Consider the following 18,377-nt stretch of genomic DNA (forward strand, 5'->3'; position numbering starts at 1 on the left):
GACTCGTCATTAGTCTGCAGACTGGGGAAGCATTGACCTGGGATTCTCCACTGCTTGAGAAATCTAGTCCCCTCTTGAGTCAGTTCAAGGAATTTGTCCAAGCCACTTCAATGACCTTCAACAACCCAAATGGTAACATACAGCAGAAGCCATGCACCAGGTATTGAAGCAAGGATGCCAGCTGGTTGCTCACTACGCTGCAGATTTTCAGCACCTGGTAACAGACACAAACTGGAACAAGGCAGCTCAGTGCTATCACTTCCAGCTGTGATGGACTCAAGGAGGAGCTGGCACAGATAGAATCCCCAACTGGGCTGGATGCATTTATCCAGCTAGGCATCAAGATTGCCAATAGCTTATTGTAATGCTGCTAAGAACAGAGGATGGCTTCTTGACCCACACCTGTCTTAACAGAACCAACTAGCCAGCAGTCAGCACGCACTTTACAGCATGAACTTCTGCAAGCAGATGTGGTCTACAAGCATTAAGCTGATTGGGGTCACCAGGCTGCACCTAACTTTAGCATTGGTCATCTGATCCGGTTATCAATCAGCAAGGTCTGGTTATCAACTCAGAATCTCAAATCAACCTGAGCATCAGCTAAGCTTGATCACCAATACCTAAGCCCATCCAAGATTCTCAAGCAGATCAATCCAGTGACATTCAAGATTCAATTATCAGAGTCAGTGAAGACCCATCCTCTGACCAAACTCCCTCTTAAAACATTACCTAGAGACCTTCCCAGGAAAGGTTGAGAGCCGCTGTCCTAAGCCATCAAGTTTAACATTACTTAATGGAGGAGTTTCATGTAACATTTAAAATGAAATGAAAAGGAGCAATACAAATACCCCAGTGAGTCACTTTAATGATTCATCCAATGATTGCAGCTTTGTCCATGCAACTAGAATGAAAGCAGAACTCCTCAAATCAGTTACACTCAGATACTCTTAAGGATATGCAGAGATTTTCACAGAAACCAGTTAAATCCCATTCAACCACAACATGCACAGTGCCACATTTCACTTTCAAAAGTCATATTTCAGCCTTCATCCATCCCTTTAGATTTTAGAGACTAATCAATTTATTTGAGCATAAGCTTTCGTGAGCTACAGCTCACTTCATCGGACACATCCGATGAAGTGAGCTGTAGCTCACGAAAGCTTATGCTCAAATAAATGGGTTAGTCTCTAAGGTGCCACAAGTACTCCTTTTCTTTTTGCAAATACAGACTAACACGGCTGCTACTCTGAACCCTTTAGATTTTATTACTTACACTGTAGAGTAGTGGTGGGCAACCTGTGACCCGCAGGCTGCATGCGGCCCGTCAGGGTAATCTGGTAGCGGGCCGCGAGATAGTTTGTTTACATTGACCGTCCGCAGGGACGGCCACCCGCAGCTCCCAGTGGCCGCAATTCACCATTCCCGGCCAACGGGAACTGCAGGAAGCAGCAAGAGCAGGTGAACTTTGAAGAAACAAATGTCCTTAGTACAAAAGAACAAGCAAAGGAAAGACACAGAATAGATGTACAGAGAATTGTCTTGATAAGTATTTTTCAGAATTTTCTGAGACATCAGTAGCTCCTTGAAAAGCTGCTTTCTTTCTTGTTAATATTAAACTTTTGGAAGGACACAAAAGAACTGATTTCACTGACCTGTTTTGGCAGCCTTGTCAACATATCTTTGCAGCGTTGCAAACATGTCACTGCTTTCTGAAAATACCCTTGAACAACTGCCTAAGAAAGCAACAGAACATGCCAATAAATTGTTAGAATAAAAACAATTTGTCTTTAAATACCCTCTCAGCTCACAATACAGTGCAACTCACTATACTGTAAGTGGAGAGATAACAAAAACAGCAAGACACACTGTGAAATTCTGAGGTTATAGTGCGTGAACATGTAGGATCATGTGATCATTTCCTTCCAATGCTAAAATTGCCATGAAGATACAAGGCAGAGGATCCTACTGCATGTAGTCAATGCCCCTCAGTGGGGCGATGAAGAGGAGAAGGATGCTGGCTTATGATTTTTGGGCCTCTTCCATGAATACAGTCCCTGAGAGGGTCACACACAAAAAAACTCCAATAAAATGCAGTTGGTGAGTCACCATAGTAAAAAGTTTGGGAACACAGTTCAGCAAATCTGATCTCCAGACACACTGACCCCTCCACTGGCTCCCTGTGCAACTTTGGGATTGAGGCCTTCTCCTATTTGTACCCCAATTTCTGTACCACTTTTTAGTTTTGCCAACCCCAACTATTCAAAAATCATGGGTGGCTTACAAATCATGAGGTTTTTTTATTTTTTTTAATTTCTTTTTGGTGCTTTAGAAGGGTACACTTGCGTCATTTTCAAACTTTTCTTCTTAAGGACTACAAATTTACTTTTATTAAAATTATTTTTAAGAAAACTGAGATTCTCGCCTATTCACATGATTTGCAGGGGTTGGAGCTTTAAGAAAAATCACCAAATGTCGTGAGACTCATCTTAAAATCATGAGTTGGCAACGATGACCTCCCTACTTATATATAAAAAACACTGTACATAAAAAATAGTTTATATATGCGTGTGTGCATAGTTAGCATAGCTAAAGATTACCATCTAGTGGCACATTCAATAAAGTTGTTATTATGCACTGCAAGTAGCTTCCTGTGTGCAGCTTTTTAACACCTCTTAGATCTTGGCTATTTGTGATCTAGATGCAATGTTGCACTTAAGTATTATTTGATTACTTTAGTGACAGAATATTGGTACAGAGATGTGTGGTTTTGAATTTACGTATCTCACTAAATATATGTTGCACTGCTGTGGATGTGGAGATCCTGACTCAACCCCAACATCAGATATCTTGCTTCTTCAGCCAGTGAAGCACAGACCTTTGTAGGAGGTGACTCAGGCCTCAAAAAGATAGCTGTCCATTTTATAAACACTCCTGCGAGCTAAATCACAGAAGGTATGTCTACACAGCAAAAAAAAAAAACCATGGCTGGCCTATACCAGCTGACTCAGGCTAGTGGTACTTGCGCTGAGGGGGCTGTTTTATTGCTGTGTAGACTTCTGGGCTCGAGCTGGAGCCTGAGTTCTAGGACACTCCCATCTCGCAGGGTCGTAGAACACAGGCTCTAGTTCAAGCCAGGCGTCTACACAGCAATGAAACAGCCCCACAGCCCCCGCCAAGTCAGCTGGCACAGGCCAACCGCAGGTGTCTAGTTGCTGTGTAGACATACTCTAAGTCTTCATGAAATGAAATGAACAACTTTGCAGGATTATGATAAATTAGTGGAGTTACATGTCGAAAAAATAGGTATATTAAGAATGCTTAAATTACTGCAACACTGAGGGGTCAAATCTGAGACCTTACAGCAGATCTAGGAAACTTATCTTTCCAGTTTAATGACAGGAACTCACACTTCTAACAACTGAGTCAAAGTTCCAGTATGATCATTCATACATTCCATATGCCCCAGTGACCTACAAAGGGAAACCAGCCAGGACACGTACTGATTCAGCCTGATAAGACAGTACTTTGAACAGGTCCTTCTCTACATCAGCTTTGTGCACCTGAATATCTGCCTCACCACTGCTCCTCTTCATTAATTGGGCATATAGTTTTTCTAGACTCTGGAAAAGAAAACATAAGCACCCAGAAAGCTGTTACTCAATTGTAGCACTTGCTAGTAAGAGTGTTTGCAGGAGACTGTACCTAGCCAGAAACTTACATTTATGGCAATCACAAGAAATCCATCACCAAGGGCGGCTTTTCCAACATCCACCCACCCTTTTCCAGTCTTCATGGTCATCTGAAGCAGAAAAGGAACGTGTTTTGTGAAAATTCAACCCAAATCATTTCTCACTTGTTCTTTATCCTCGGCATCGTCAACCTCTGAAGAACAAAGGAAGCAGAATTGCACTGGGGGAAAGATCCTGACTGAAAGACATTCAGCCAGTAAGACTGTTGGAACATGTGGTGAGATTCACCTTTGCTTTGTATTCACTTAGCTTGTTAAATTAGGTGTTAGTTGCATTTTACCTTTTATTTCCTTGTAACCAATTCTGACTTATATCCCTCATTACTTGAAGTCACTTAAAATCTATCTTTCTATAGTTAATTTTTGTTGTCATTGTTTTATCTAAACCAGTATAAGATTGAAATGTTTGGGAAACTCCATTTGGGATAACAAGACCTGTGCATATCATTTTCTATTAATAAATGACAGACCTGATATGAGCTCGTATCATCCAGGAGGGTGCTGGGCAATACAAGACACACGTTTCTGGAGGAAATCTGGAACTGAAAGTTTGCTGGTGTTGCCTTGTAGTGTAATTCTATAGTACTCATGGAATATAGCAGGGAGTGATTTACATGCTGGAGGCTGCGTGAGAGCAGACTTGGACTGGTTATTTTCACAGCGAAGCAGGGTAAAAGGCTGCAGAATTGAGGGGACACAGCTATCCATCAGTCCAGATCGTATCCTGGGTAATGTCTCAAAAGGGTCCCCTGTTCTTTGCAAACATCTCTCATCTCAGAGCTGACAAACTCACTATGCCAAACATGTCTTAAGAGATATTTATCCATAAATAGTAACATATAAGGTATCTACAGAACGCTCGTAACTTGTCAAGATTCATAATTATTGTGAGATGCATGTATGGGTAATATTTAAGGAATAACGTATTTATTTTGAAAGTTTGCCTTATGGACCTGGAGTACAAACACCAAGAGATAATGTGTCTTGGTGATAGCCCATTCGAGCAAAGAGAAGTTGTCACCACTCCCTGTTTGGCCAGTGATGCAATTTAAGGTTCAATTCTTTAGCCTTGTGCAGTACTAAGACTGTGAATGGGAAACCATCAGAGGTAACAAACAACAACTGAAACCACTTAAATAGTTAAAAAAAAATAAAACTTTAACCAAGACTGTAGGTTGCTCGATCTATAAATAGAAACAAAAGGCTGTTTTCAGTATAACATATGGGAGGGAGAGGACTCTGTATCCATTCACTGAGAAAAACCCCTTATAGAGCAGGGCTGCTTTCATGAACATTTGGATCCTCGTTCTTGAGAAACCAGCCAGCTCTGCAACAGACTGAATTTTGGAGGGAAATCTACTTTTCTATCACACTCTCGTTCCTAGTTAAATTCTTATATTGTCTTAAATAAATCTTATTTTGTTTTATTGTAAGTGCTCACAAGTGCTGTGCGGTTACAGAAGCAGTGATTAAAGATAAAACTGGCAAACTGAAGTACCTACTTCTTGGAAGCAAGGATCTGGAATTTTTGGGAGTAGCAATGTCAGAGGGACTGGGGTTTACTCACTGTTAACCTGCAAGGTGAAGTTAGGGCTAGCACAGCCCAGAGCAGTGGTAACCAACCTGAGCCTGAGAAGGAGCCAGAATTTACCAATGTACATTGCCAAAGAGCCACAGTAATATGTCAGCAGCCCCATCCACATCAGCTCCCCACCCCGCTCCCAGCACCTCCCGCCCACCAGCAGCCCTGCCAATCAGTGCCTCCCCCTCCCTCCCTCCCTGCACCTCCCGATCAGCTGTTTCGTGGCGTGCAGGAGGCTCTGGGAGGGGAGGGGGGAGGAGCCAAGGCATGACAGGCTCAGGGGAGGGAGTGGGAAGGGGTGGAGTTGGGGCAGGGCCTGTGGCAGAGCCAGGGGTTGAGCAGTGAGCACCCTCCGGCCCATTGGAAAGTTGGTGCTGTAGCTCCAGCCCAGGAGTCAGTGCCTAGACAGGAAGCCACATTTTAACTTCTGAAGAGCCGCATGTGGCTCCGGAGGATAGTACTTAAGTGACTGAAAGCCTAGCAGTGTCAGGGAGCTGACACACCCAGCTAACACAAGAAAGACTCACTGTTGCTGGAGGCAGGGGGTAACAAGGTGACCCACAGTCCTGGGTATCCCAAGAACCATCACAGGTACACAGATACCTCAGCAGGGGTGCCAATTGGGGGGCAGGGGAGAGCAGGAGGAGAGCCCCCCATCCCGAGTTTCCTATAGGAGGTGTGTGAGCTCCCAGGTGGAGCTCTTAACTACAGCACAACATTAGTGTGAAATGTACGGTCTGCAGAGGAGAGATGCCCCTGGGGCAGGGAGTCAGTATTTTCTTTACAAACAGAGGCAGGGTGATTAAGGTAAGAAAGGGCTGGTGATTAATGATCTGAAAATCTAGCCTGTAAAACAGGAATCCCAGGGTGGGGGTGCGTGTTTTAGAGCCAACGCAGGGGACTCAGAAAAAATACAGCCAAGCCCTCTGAGCCAAGGTTACATTCAGAAAAGGGGGAGGTTTGGAGGTGTAGGTGAAAAGAAGGGGCAAAAACCCAGGGAAGGGATAGAAGTGGTACAGAGACGTTCCCACTCTACCTGTGGGTACTTATGTGGCCCCACCGCCATAGTATCTGAGCGCCTCACAAGATCTAACCTATTTCTCCTCACAGCCCCTCGGTGAGGTCGAGCAGTGCTGTTATCACCATTCTACAGGTGGGGCACTGAGGCACACACAAACTAAAGGCCAGATTTTCAAAAGTATTTAGGCACCTAGTGAGATTTTCAAAAGCACCTAGAAGGTTACGTGCTTTGTAAACGCCACTAGATACCTAGCAGCATCTTTGGATGCCTAAAAACCTTTGAAACTCTGTCCCTAAGGCACCGGCCTGAGGTCATACAGAAAGTCCATGGGGAGGACTAGAACTCAGGTCTTTCAGGACCAGTTCCCTATCCAGTAGACCAGCTGCTCTCTCTGCTGCATGCTGCAAAAAGAGGAACCTGATAGATGGGAGCAAAACCAACGTGGCCAGTTCTCTGAGACTCCAGCAAACGGTCCCAGGAGATTGGGATGGAGGTCATGATTGACAGCATGAAAATCAGCACAAAGGTCAGAAAGGATGGAGAATGAGAATCAGATGAGAGGAAACTGCTTAACTCCAAAGGGGTGGCAGGTTCTGCCCCATGCTGGGTTGTAGAGCAATGGCTGCTATGCAATTTTACATTTTAACTGAAAACCATTTTGTTTTGTCATTTTTTGTTCTAGGTTTGAGAAAAGGAAATAATCAGAAAGTGTCATAAGTATCAGATGTGTTTATGCCTCAAATTTTTAGGGTTTCAGCTATATCCAGGCCAATTCCAGAACAAAGAACAGAAATTACACCCACAGAGTCCATAAAGTCAATGACTATTGTCATGATTTGTATTATTCACTGGGCACCATCTGTGTGCCCAGCACTGTTCAGAATATGCCAGACAATATAGTCCCTGAGAGCCAGTGTGTATAAAATGTGTAGCCCCGGATAAGATGGCTCAGATATTTAAGTATGAAGTGTATAGTTATTAAGAATTAGTAGGAGAAGCAAAAGTGGATGGGAATCTGGGAGGCAGTGACCATGAGTTGGTTGAGTTCAGGATCCTGACACAGGGAAGAAAGGTAAGCAGCAGGATATGGACCCTGGACTTCAGGAAAGCAGACTTCAACTCCCTCAGGGAACGGATGGGTAGGATCCCCTGGGGGACTAACATGAAGGGGAAAGGAGTCCAGGAGAGCTGGCTGTATTTCAAGGAATCCCTGTTGAGGTTACAGGGACAAACCATCCCGATGTGTCGAAAGAATAGTAAATATGGCAGGCGACCAGCTTGGCTTAACGGTGAAATCCTAGCGGATCTTAAACATAAAAAAGAAGCTTACAAGAAGTGGAAGGTTGGACATATGACCAGGGAAGAGTATAAAAATATTGCTCGGGCATGTAGGAATGAAATTAGGAGGGCCAAATCGCACCTGGAGCTGCAGCTAGCAAGAGATGTCAAGAGTAACAAGAAGGGTTTCTTCAGGTATGTTGGCAACAAGAAGAAAGCCAAGGAAAGTGTGGGCCCCTTAATGAATGAGGGAGGCAACCTAGTGACAGAGGATGCGGAAAAAGCTAATGTACTCAATGCTTTTTTTGCCTCTGTCTTCACTAACTAGGTCAGCTTCTAGACTGCTGCGCTAGGCATCACAACATGGGGAATAGATGGCCAGCCCCTCTGTGGAGAAAGAGGTGGTTAGGGACTATTTAGAAAAGCTGGACGTGCACAAGTCCATGGGGCCGGACGAGTTGCATCTGAGAGTGCTAAAGGAACTGGCGGCTGTGATTGCAGAGCCATTGGCCATTATCTTTGAAAACCCGTGGCGAACGGGGGAAGTCCCGGATGACTGGAAAAAGGCTAATGTAGTGCCAATCTTTAAAAAAGGGAAGAAGGAGGATCCTGGGAACTACAGGTCAGTCAGCCTCACTTCAGTCCCCGGAAAAATCATGGAGCAGGTCCTCAAAGAATCAATCCTGAAGCACTTACATGAGAGGAAAGTGATCAGGAACAGTCAGCATGGATTCACCAACGGAAGGTCATGCCTGACTAATCTAATCGCCTTCTATGATGAGATTACTGGTTCTGTGGATGAAGGGAAAGCAGTGGATGTATTGTATCTTGACTTTAGCAAAGCTTTTGATACGGTCTCCCACAGTATTCTTGTCAGCAAGTTAAAGAAGTATGGGCTGGATGAATGCACTATAAGGTGGGTAGAAAGTTGGCTAGATTGTCAGGCTCAACGGGTAGTAATCAATGGCTCCATGTCTAGTTGGCAGCCGGTGTCAAGTGGAGTGCCCCAGGGGTCAGTCCTGGGGCCGGTTTTGTTCAATATCTTCATAAATGATCTGGAGGATGGTGTGGATTGCACCCTCAGCAAATTTGCGGATGATACTAAACTGGGAGGAGTGGTAGATACGCTGGAGGGCAGGGATAGGATACAGAGGGACCTAGACAAATTGGAGGATTGGGCCAAAAGAAATCTGATGAGGTTCAATAAGGATAAGTGCAGGGTCCTGCACTTAGGACGGAAGAACCCAATGCACAGCTACAGACTAGGGACCGAATGGCTAGGCAGCAGTTCTGCGGAAAAGGACCTAGGGGTTACAGTGGACGAGAAGCTGGATATGAGTCAGCAGTGTGCCCTTGTTGCCAAGAAGGCCAATGGTATTTTGGGATGTATAAGTAGGGGCATAGTGAGCAGATCGAGGGACGTGATCGTCCCCCTCTATTCGACATTGGGGAGGCCTCATCTGGAGTACTGTGTCCAGTTTTGGGCCCCACACTACAAGAAGGATGTGGATAAATTGGAAAGAGTCCAGCGAAGGGCAACAAAAATGATTAGGGGTCTGGAACACATGACTTATGAGGAGAGGCTGAGGGAACTGGGATTGTTTAGTCTGCAGAAGAGAAGAATGAGGGGGGGGTTGATAGCTGCTTTCAACTACCTGAGAGGTGGTTCCAGAGAGGATGGTTCTACAGTATTCTCAGTGGTGGAAGAAGACAGGACAAGGAGTAATGGTCTCAAGTTGCAGTGGGGGAGGTTTAGGTTGGATATTAGGAAAAACTTTTTCACTATGAGGGTGGTGAAACACTGGAATGCGTTATCTAGGGAGGTGGTGGAATCTCCTTCCTTGGAAGTTTTTAAGGTCAGGCTTGACAAAGCCCTGGCTGGGATGATTTAATTGGGGATTGGTCCTGCTTTTGAGCAGGGGGTTGGACTAGATGACCTCCTGAGGTCCCTTCCAACCCTGATATTCTATGATTCTATGCACATGTTAATATCTATGAGTGGAGGCAACAGAAGTTTTACTGGATTACGGACTAGAAGATTTGACCCTCCAACTTTCATTCAAGAGGAAGAGCTGCTCAGAGCACCTGTGCCTGTTTATTTCCCTTTCCTGCCTGCAGTGGCCCTGATATACCTCAGAAGTCTCAATTTTTGTCTCAACTTTAAAATATAGAATTTTCTTAGTGTTTGGATTTAGTCTCCTGTGAGAACTGCAACTCAGTCGCTGTCGTGTTGTGTTTCAGAGCCTTCTGGAAACTAACGAGCCTTTAAACAGAAGGGAAAGCAGTGTTACCAAGGCTCATGCTTTTGTCATGAGTCTCATGATAATTGTTTTCCTTAAAGCTCCAGCTCCTGGAGTCAAGGGGATATGTGATGATTTCAGCCTTCGTTCTGTGGAAGTATAACATTGTATAAGGGGACATGCTGGATACATTGTATATGAGAGCGCATGCCAAAACATGTTACAAAGTATCTGAGGGAGCACACATAGGGACAGTTAGCTTTTGAATGGAGAAGCAATTAAGATAGAGCCAGCACGTCTAAGAAGCAGGCATCAGAATGGAAGGTGTGAAGGGCAATTAGTTAAGTTAACTGGAAGCTGTTAAAGGAGATTGTTAAGGGTGACAGGTAATTGAAGATACGTGACTGGTCTCAGGGATCTTGAAGGGTGGTGACTAAAATCTTTTTCTTCTTTTGTCTGTAACTTCTCTGTAACTTGTTCTCCGAAAAACTGTATAAATTAAGAGACACAAGCCCCACTCGGGGGGCTCACTTCTAAATTTATTAGCAGAGCAGCTTTGCTAATAAAACAGAGTGGTCTGATAAATTGTGAGTCTGAGTCAAACTTTGACAATTCTTAAAAAAAAATGATGTTTCTAGCCCTTGTGGCTGTGGAGAAAGCTTCAAAATGTAACCCCAGTGCACCCTAAAGGCTCAAAAAGCAGAAGGCAAATAGAAAGAACACCAAATCTGTTATTTTTACATAATCTCATGAGTTTAAAGCCAATCTCGTGATTTTTGGTGATCCTGATTCAAGATTTTTGAACATTTGGTATTGGCAACACTGTGAAAATGAAAGTGACTTGAAATTGTCACTTTCCCTCCTGTTTAAGGTCAGTTTCTAGTCTATTATTTGTAGTGAGGTAACACCCCAACAACCCCAGGCAGGTGCAGTATAAATTCTGAGGGCTTTGCCCTAGTTGGATGTTTCCAAAGTTAAACAATCTATTCCAAGACTGATGAACTGCAAAAAAGTGATAAAAAGTAATCTAGATTTTTCTACAGTTGTTTCAATTGTTGTATTCAAGAGTTAGTAACAAAGAATATACATTACAATTTTAAACCTAACCAGTGTCCCTCAAGTGACTTAACAAAAGATGTGAGAACATCTTAGTATTAGAGCTGAGTGGGTCTAATATTTATTTAATCCTCTTTTTTTTATATAGGAATTAGATACAGTGCCCTAACAGCTAATTTCTAAATTATTATCTGCAAAAAACCCTAGAGTTTTCAGGTGCCTAAGTAGCCCCTGGATTCCCAGTTAAAGTTGCATTCCCTAACAAAATATGAAATGGGACCCCTGTACCTCAGCCTGCTTAGTACCATGGCAAACACACCATTAAAAATCCTTTTACCCTTTATACCCACAAGAAGGAAAAATACCTAAAGCATTTAAATTGTAAAGTATTAAATAAGGCTTTAACTTCAACAATGCTTGTTCCTTTTCCCTTTAACTGGAGAGACTTCTTAGAAGGAAAAACCCCTTTATATGACAGTCTCTTAGAGAAGTGATTTTCAAACTTTTTTTCTGACAACCCAGTTGAAGAAAACTGTTGATGCCCAAGACCCAACAGAGCTGGGGATGAGGGGTTTGGAGTTGGGGGGGGGGCTCAGGGCTGGGACAGAGGTTTGGGATGTGGGGGTGAGGGCTGTGGGGTGGGCTGGGAATGAGGGGGTCAGGGCTCTGGGCTGGGGGTGCAGGCTCTGGGTTGGAGCCAGGATGAGGGGTTTGAGTTGTAGGAGGGGGTCTCAGGACTATGGCAGGGGGCTGGGGTTGGGGCACGGGGGTGCAGAGGCAGGCTTCAGTCCTGTCCTGGCACCGTAGACTGCGCTGTGCCCTGGAGGCAGCAGCAGGTCCAGCTCCTAGGCAGATGCACGCAAGTGGCTCTCGCCCACAGGCACTGCCTATCCCCCCGCCCCAGCTCCCATTGGCCGGTGCTCAGGGCAAGGGCAGAGTTCCATGCCCCCCCGCCGCCTAGGAGCCAGACCTGCTGCTGGCCACTTCCGGGGTGTCAGAACAGGTAGAGACTAGCCTGCCATAGCCGGGCAGCACCGCCGACAGGACTTTTAATGGCCCAGTCGGCAATGCTGACCAGAGTCGCCGTGACCCAGTTCCTTTGATTCCATGACCCAGTTCTGGGTCGTGACCCATGGTTTGAAAACCACTGTCTTACAGGATATAAAGCAGGGATCGGCAACCTTTGGCACCTGCCACGTCCACAGGTTTGGCTGATCGCAGCTCCCACTGGCTGCGGTTCGCCGCTCCAGTGGCGGCCAGGAAGTGGCGGGAAGTGGCGGCCAGCATGTCCCTCGGCCCGCACCACTTCCCGCAGCCCCCATTGGCCTGGAGCAGCGAACCACAGCCATTGGGAGCTGCAATAGGCCGAACCTGCAGATGCAGCAGGTAAACAAACCAGCCCAGCCCGCCAGGGGGCTTACCCCGGTAGGCTACGTGCCAAAGGTTGCCGATCCCTGATATAAAGATGGTAATAACTGTCGTTTTCAGGGAAAAGAAGATGTTAGTTCAGATGGGCTGGAGCTGTTGTTATTGGCCATGTTAAAGTTTGATTCTGTTTCCTAAGAAAATAAAAGAAGACAAACACACAAAAGGGGAGAACAGCAAAGATAAAAATGTAGTTTATGTCTTTGGTGTTGACTTTCACTTGCAACCTCATTGTTCGAAAAACACAGGCATACCACCATTCCTATCAGCCACTCCAAGACTTGCAAACTTGTACACCAGAACCAGGCGGTTAGGGCATTCCATTTAGCTACCTCTTCTTTTTGGTCACAGCCTTACATCAGTGTTGCAAAATACAGTCTTGGCTGGCTAAGCCAGACTCTTATTAGATAGAAGGAAACAGGAGAGGAATAGGTGAGAGAAGAAATAAGGTGGGGAAGGAAAAGATCACACAAGGGGTGTATGTGACAGTCTCACCTCCCAGATGGTATCTGAGAGTTAGCTAGAGCCAGTGGAGGTGTTAGTATCATCTGGGTCCCTCTCTCTGGCCTGATCAGGACATCCATCAGGATTAGGATGAAGAAGGTACTGGGACCCAAGAGACAGTGGGGGGCAACAGCCAACATTGTGAAGACCGCTCCTTCCTCTTCTCTAGTCTTTCCGTCAGCCAGCATTATGGTAGCCCTCTTTTCCCCAAAAAGTCTCTTTTGGGGACCCCAAAAGGGGAGCGTGAATGGACGAGCAGCCCATTTTCTCATCATTTTGTCCACCAACCAGGCCTAGTGTCTGACACACCAATTTTTGTTCACTGATTTCCGGTTCCACACTTTTCTTGTTTACCAAGCATGATCTTAATACACTCCTTGAGTTATATCAGTAGGCATTTTTGCTTGGCCTAATTCAGTCTGTCTCGCTTTTGCACCTTTTCCCATCAACATTTGTTGTTACAGGTTACTGTGGCATTTTATGAACTTGCACTCACTTTTTACAGTTGAGCTCATAATTAGGGTAAATTTGTAGGCCCAGTTATCACGACAGGATGTATTCTTTTGCATAAAGTACTGAAGCAGTAATTTACTTCTTTCACAATATTTTATTGGCTGGGTAAGGCAGAGCTAGTGCCATTAATTTCCATGTGGGAGACCTCAGCAACTCATGTTCTCACCATGGATTAAGGGGTGTTATGCTGGTTTTCTATGGAAGTCAACAAGGAATCCAGTTGCACCATAAAGACTAACAGATGTCAATGGAAGTCAAGGCTCATAATGGTATGGCTGAGAAACCCCTAACTATAATGGCTCAACCAGGTATCATTGTGATAACACAGGTCCAATTTTAGAAGATACATCCCTCAGAAATATAATTTCACTCACTTTCCTGAATTACTCTATCATTTGAAAGTACCTTTCCAAGATTTCCCTTGGAACCCACCATACTGCACTTGCATTCTCACCATTTAGCTAGACTTACCAAAATCTGCCTTCGCACCATCTCCTCTGGAGGATCGCTGCCTTCACACAGGCACACTAGCCTGCAAGAAACATGGCGCACTGCAAGAAAACAATGCATGCATACATAAGGATGGGCCACTTCCCCTGTTCTTTCAAGCCCTTATGAACTCCAACTCTAAAATCAGACTATGGAGAAGCTACTTCTTCACCAACTGATGCAATCAGAAACAATCATTTTTTAGGTAATGTAAATTCCCATTAACCTAACAACCAGAACACTATTGTGTGCTGTCTGTCCCGTATAACCAGAGTAAAATGGAATTCAGCATAATAGCTTACAACTGATGTTTTTATAACTACAAATCTCATAGAGCAGATCCGCTGCAGACTAGAAGCTCCAGCTCCACATCATACCCAAGCACCACACCAATGGGAAAGCGCCCAAGAGACTGCAGCCAGCTTGGAAACCTTACTCCACTGTAAAGTATGATGGGTAGTATATGTTTCTACCATGTGGGACTTAACCATGTTCCCATAGGCCCCGACTCCATGGGTGCTCCGGGGCTGGAGCACCCACGGGGAAAAATTGGTGGGTGCTCTGCACCCACCGGCAGCACCCCACCCCGCCTCCCACCCCAGCTTACCTCCACCTCCACTCCACCTCCTCCCCTGAGCGCACCGTGTGCCTGCTTTTTCCCCCTAGCTCCCAGCGCTTGCTGCCGCGAAACAGGTGTTTCGCGCGACAAGTGCTGGGAGGGAGGGGAGGAGCAGGAACAGGGAGGGGGTGGAGTTGGGGCGAGGACTTTGGGGAAGGGGTTGGAATGGGGGCGGGTCTGGGGGTGGGGGAGTTGAGCACCCACCGGCGTGGGGAAAAGTTGGCACCTATGCACGTCCCCAATGAAGTCAACAGAAGTTTTGTTATTAACTTAATTGGAATAGACTTAGACTCTCCATATTTGGGAGCAGATTCACCTAGTCTTTATCTTGGCATAAATCCTGGAGGTCTGTGGCAGCAAATAATTCTGCAAGGGACAAGGCTATAGAGGTGCATAGAAGTCAAAATCTTAGCTATGCCCAGAGAATCATTAGAGTACAGTGCAGCCCACAAAGCAGGGTGGAACTAGCTGGGAAGGGAACATGACCAGGGAATGGCCTGATTCAGCACCTTCTTTCTGTAGCTTCTACAAAGTTCCAGGAGGATTAAAGCTTGTCCTAAGCAGAAACCCCAAGGAAAGGCAACTGCGAAAACACAGCCTGCCCATCATCAGAGTGAATCTCTCTCCATCTCTTGAGCATGGAGATTAGCTGGTACAAGAAGTGTAATTTAGGCACATGGGTAAACATTTTGTAATGAATGAATAACAAACAAACAATAACAATGGACATCAGGGTAAACACCATGATGCAATTCATTTATTATTGCTTGTTAAGAATCAACAGTGTACTGCTCTGAGGAACTTAGAATTTAGCAACCACAAGCATGCACGACCTAAATTTTTTATCTCACCTAAAAGATAGCAACAGCAACAACAGAGTCTACTAGCGCAATGCTGGGGCATTGGTTCAGTACTGATTGAGGCAGCAGGTACCACTTACTAAGTTACAAACATTTCCTGCAGCACTTGGGTTCTCTTTCTGTCTAGATACTAAGGTATTTTCCTGAACCATCCAAGTACTGAGCAGACCTGACCATGCGTAAAGGTGATTTACAAAAAATATAATTGAACCTGTACCCTTTTTGTTTGTTTGTGACATATACAGAAAGCCTGAAAGGTTTTCTGCTTGTTTTTTTACAGTAGAAATTCAGATCTTATGTATGCTGGAAGACTCAAGGGTGACATGAGAATATATGATACAACATCACAAGAGACAGAAGATTAAAAGGTGCAGCAGGCAAGAGAGGAAGTGAATTTTAGCCATTGTTTAAAACTGCATTTTTTGCTCGCTTTTGTTAATATCTATTTATCAAATATGTCTAGTGAACATTTGGAAGGAAGTCCTAGATAAAGATGCAATACCCTAATATTTCTATTACACTGGGAGTGCTCATGTGTCCTGAGAAACAGTACTAACCTACTCCATAACTGTTGCTCTTTGAGATGTGTTGCACACGTCCATTCCATTCTTGGAGTCTGAGTGCCCAGTCAGAAACATCTGCCCTCAGCAATGCCTGTTGGGCGGCTCAAGATCCCCTGCTGACACATGCCACTGCGTGCAGGTATAAAGGGCATAGCCACCCATGGCCTCCCTCAGTTCCTTTTTGCCGTAACTCTGATGTAGAGACATAGGAGGGCAGGTCATGGAATGGACATCTCAAAGAATAACTGATATAGAACTGGTTACCATTTTTTCTTAAACTGATTGCATATGTGTATTCCACTCTTGGTGACTCACAAGCCATAGAACAAGAGGCAGGATCAGAGTATATTTCAATAAAGATAGAGAACAACTCAACCCACTCTAGCATCGTCTCTGCAGTCTTAAGCTACAGCATAATGGGAGGCAAACATGTGGACTGAGGACCAGATTACTGTTTTTGGTTTACAAATATCTGCAACTGGATCTTGTGCCAGAAAGGCCGCCAAAGTTGATTTTGACCTTGTCACATAGCTGTAACTAACAGGTAGAGCGACATTTGCCAAATAACAGCACATGTATATGCAAGATGTGATCCAGGAAGAAATTCTCTGGGTGAAGAATGATTGACCTCTTACTCTGTCAGCCACTGATATGAACAGTTGAGAAAATTTTGAAAAATGTCTGGTTCTATCTGGGTAAAATATCAAGACCCTTCTGACGTCCAAGATATGCAAATACTCTTCCTCCCTGCTCATGTGTTGTTTTGGTCAAAGAACAGGCAAATAAATTGGCTAATTGATGTGGAAAGAGGAAACCACCTTTGGGAGGAACTTCAGATAAGGGCACAGGCAAACCTTGTCCTTAAAAAGTATTGTATATGGAGATCCCGTCACACTCATGCCCGCAGTTCCTCTACTCTTCAGGCTGAGGTAATGGCCACTAGAAAAGCCACCTTCATTGACAGAAACAGCTGAGAGCAGTAGCCAATGATTCAAGAGATGGATCATAAGTCTTGACAATACTAGGTTTAGATCCCATGGTGAAATGGAGTCTTGCACTTGAGGGTATAATTTGATTAAGCCCTTTAAAAATCATACGGACATGATATTGGAGAAAATAGACCAAGAGCCCACCTGAGGATGGAATGCTGAAATAGCAGCCAGATGTATCTTAATGGAACTAACTGCCAAACCTTGGTGTTTCAGGTATAACAAGTAGTCCTGAATATGCTGACCTGAAGAACCAGACAGTGATACCCCATATTGGTGAGACCAGATGGAGAAACACCTCCATTTAGAAAGATCAGTCATTCTTGTAGAAGGCTTTCTACTATTTAGCAAGATCTCTTGAATACCTTTTGAGCAACCCTGCTCACAGAATCATAGAACATCAGGGTTGGAAGGGACCTCAGGAGGTCATCTAGTCCAACCCCCTGCTCAAAGCAGGACCAATCCCCAACTAAATCATCCCAGCCAGGGCTTTGTCAAACCTGACCTTAAAAACTTCCAAGGAAGGAGATTCCACCACCTCCCTAGGTAACGCATTCCAGTGTTTCACCACCCTCCTAGTGAAAAAGTTTTTCCTAATAACCAACCTAAACCTCCCCCATTGCAACTTGAGACCATTACTCCTCGTTCCATCATCTGCTACCACTGAGAACAGTCTAGATCCAGCCTCTTTGGAACCCCCTTTCAGGTAGCTGAAAGCAGCTTTCAAATCCCCCCTCATTCTTCTCTTCTGCAGATTAAACAATCCCAGTTCCCTCAGCCTCTCCTCACAAGTCATGTGTTCCAGTCCCCTCATCATTTTTGTTGCCCTCCGCTGGACGCTTTCCAATTTTTCCACATCCTTCTTGTAGTGTGGGGCCCAAAACTGGACACAGTACTCCAGATGAGGCCTCGCCAATGTCGACCAGGGGGGAACGATCACGTCCCTCGATCTGCTGGCAATGCCCCTACTTATACAGCCCAAAATGCCATTGGCCTTCTTGGCAACAAGGGCACACTGCTGACTCATATCCAGCTTCTCGTCCACTGTAACCCCTAGGTCCTTTTCTGCAGAACTGCTGCCGAGCCATTCGGGCCCTAGTCTGTAGCGGTGCATGGGATTCTTCCATCCTAAGTGCAGGACTCTGCACTTGTCCTTGTTGAACTTCATCAGATTTCTTTTGGCCCAATCCTCCAATTTGTCTAGGGCCCTCTGTATCCTATCCCTACCCTCCAGCGTATTTACCTCTCCTCCCAGTTTAGTGTCATCTGCAAATTTGCTGAGGGTGCAATCCACACCATCCTCCAGATCATTTATGAAGATATTGAACAAAACCAGCCTAAGGACTGACCCTTGGGGCACTCCACTTGATACCGGCTGCCAACTAGACATGGAGCCATTGATCACTACCCACTGAGCCTGACAATCTAGCCAGCTTTCTACCCACCTTATGGGCCATTCATCCAGCCCATACTTCTTTAACTTGCTGGCA

General features: G+C 45.0%; 1 protein-coding gene across 1 annotated transcript in view; it reads right to left on the reverse strand.

Annotated features, from left to right (window-relative positions):
• TEX11 (testis expressed 11) overlaps nt 1-18,377 on the reverse strand; it is a 142,235-nt gene that overhangs the window by 111,689 nt on the left and 12,169 nt on the right. Inside the window, exons 5-8 of the mRNA XM_077827052.1 lie at nt 13,839-13,918; nt 3,719-3,799; nt 3,501-3,620; nt 1,653-1,733 (exon numbers count right to left, since the gene is read on the reverse strand). Of these exons, the coding sequence (XP_077683178.1) occupies nt 1,653-1,733; nt 3,501-3,620; nt 3,719-3,799; nt 13,839-13,918 (362 nt within the window). The remainder of the gene's footprint in view (nt 1-1,652; nt 1,734-3,500; nt 3,621-3,718; nt 3,800-13,838; nt 13,919-18,377) is intronic.

Source organism: Eretmochelys imbricata, chromosome 9 (assembly GCF_965152235.1).
Source record: "Eretmochelys imbricata isolate rEreImb1 chromosome 9, rEreImb1.hap1, whole genome shotgun sequence".
NCBI lineage: Eukaryota > Metazoa > Chordata > Testudines > Cheloniidae > Eretmochelys > Eretmochelys imbricata.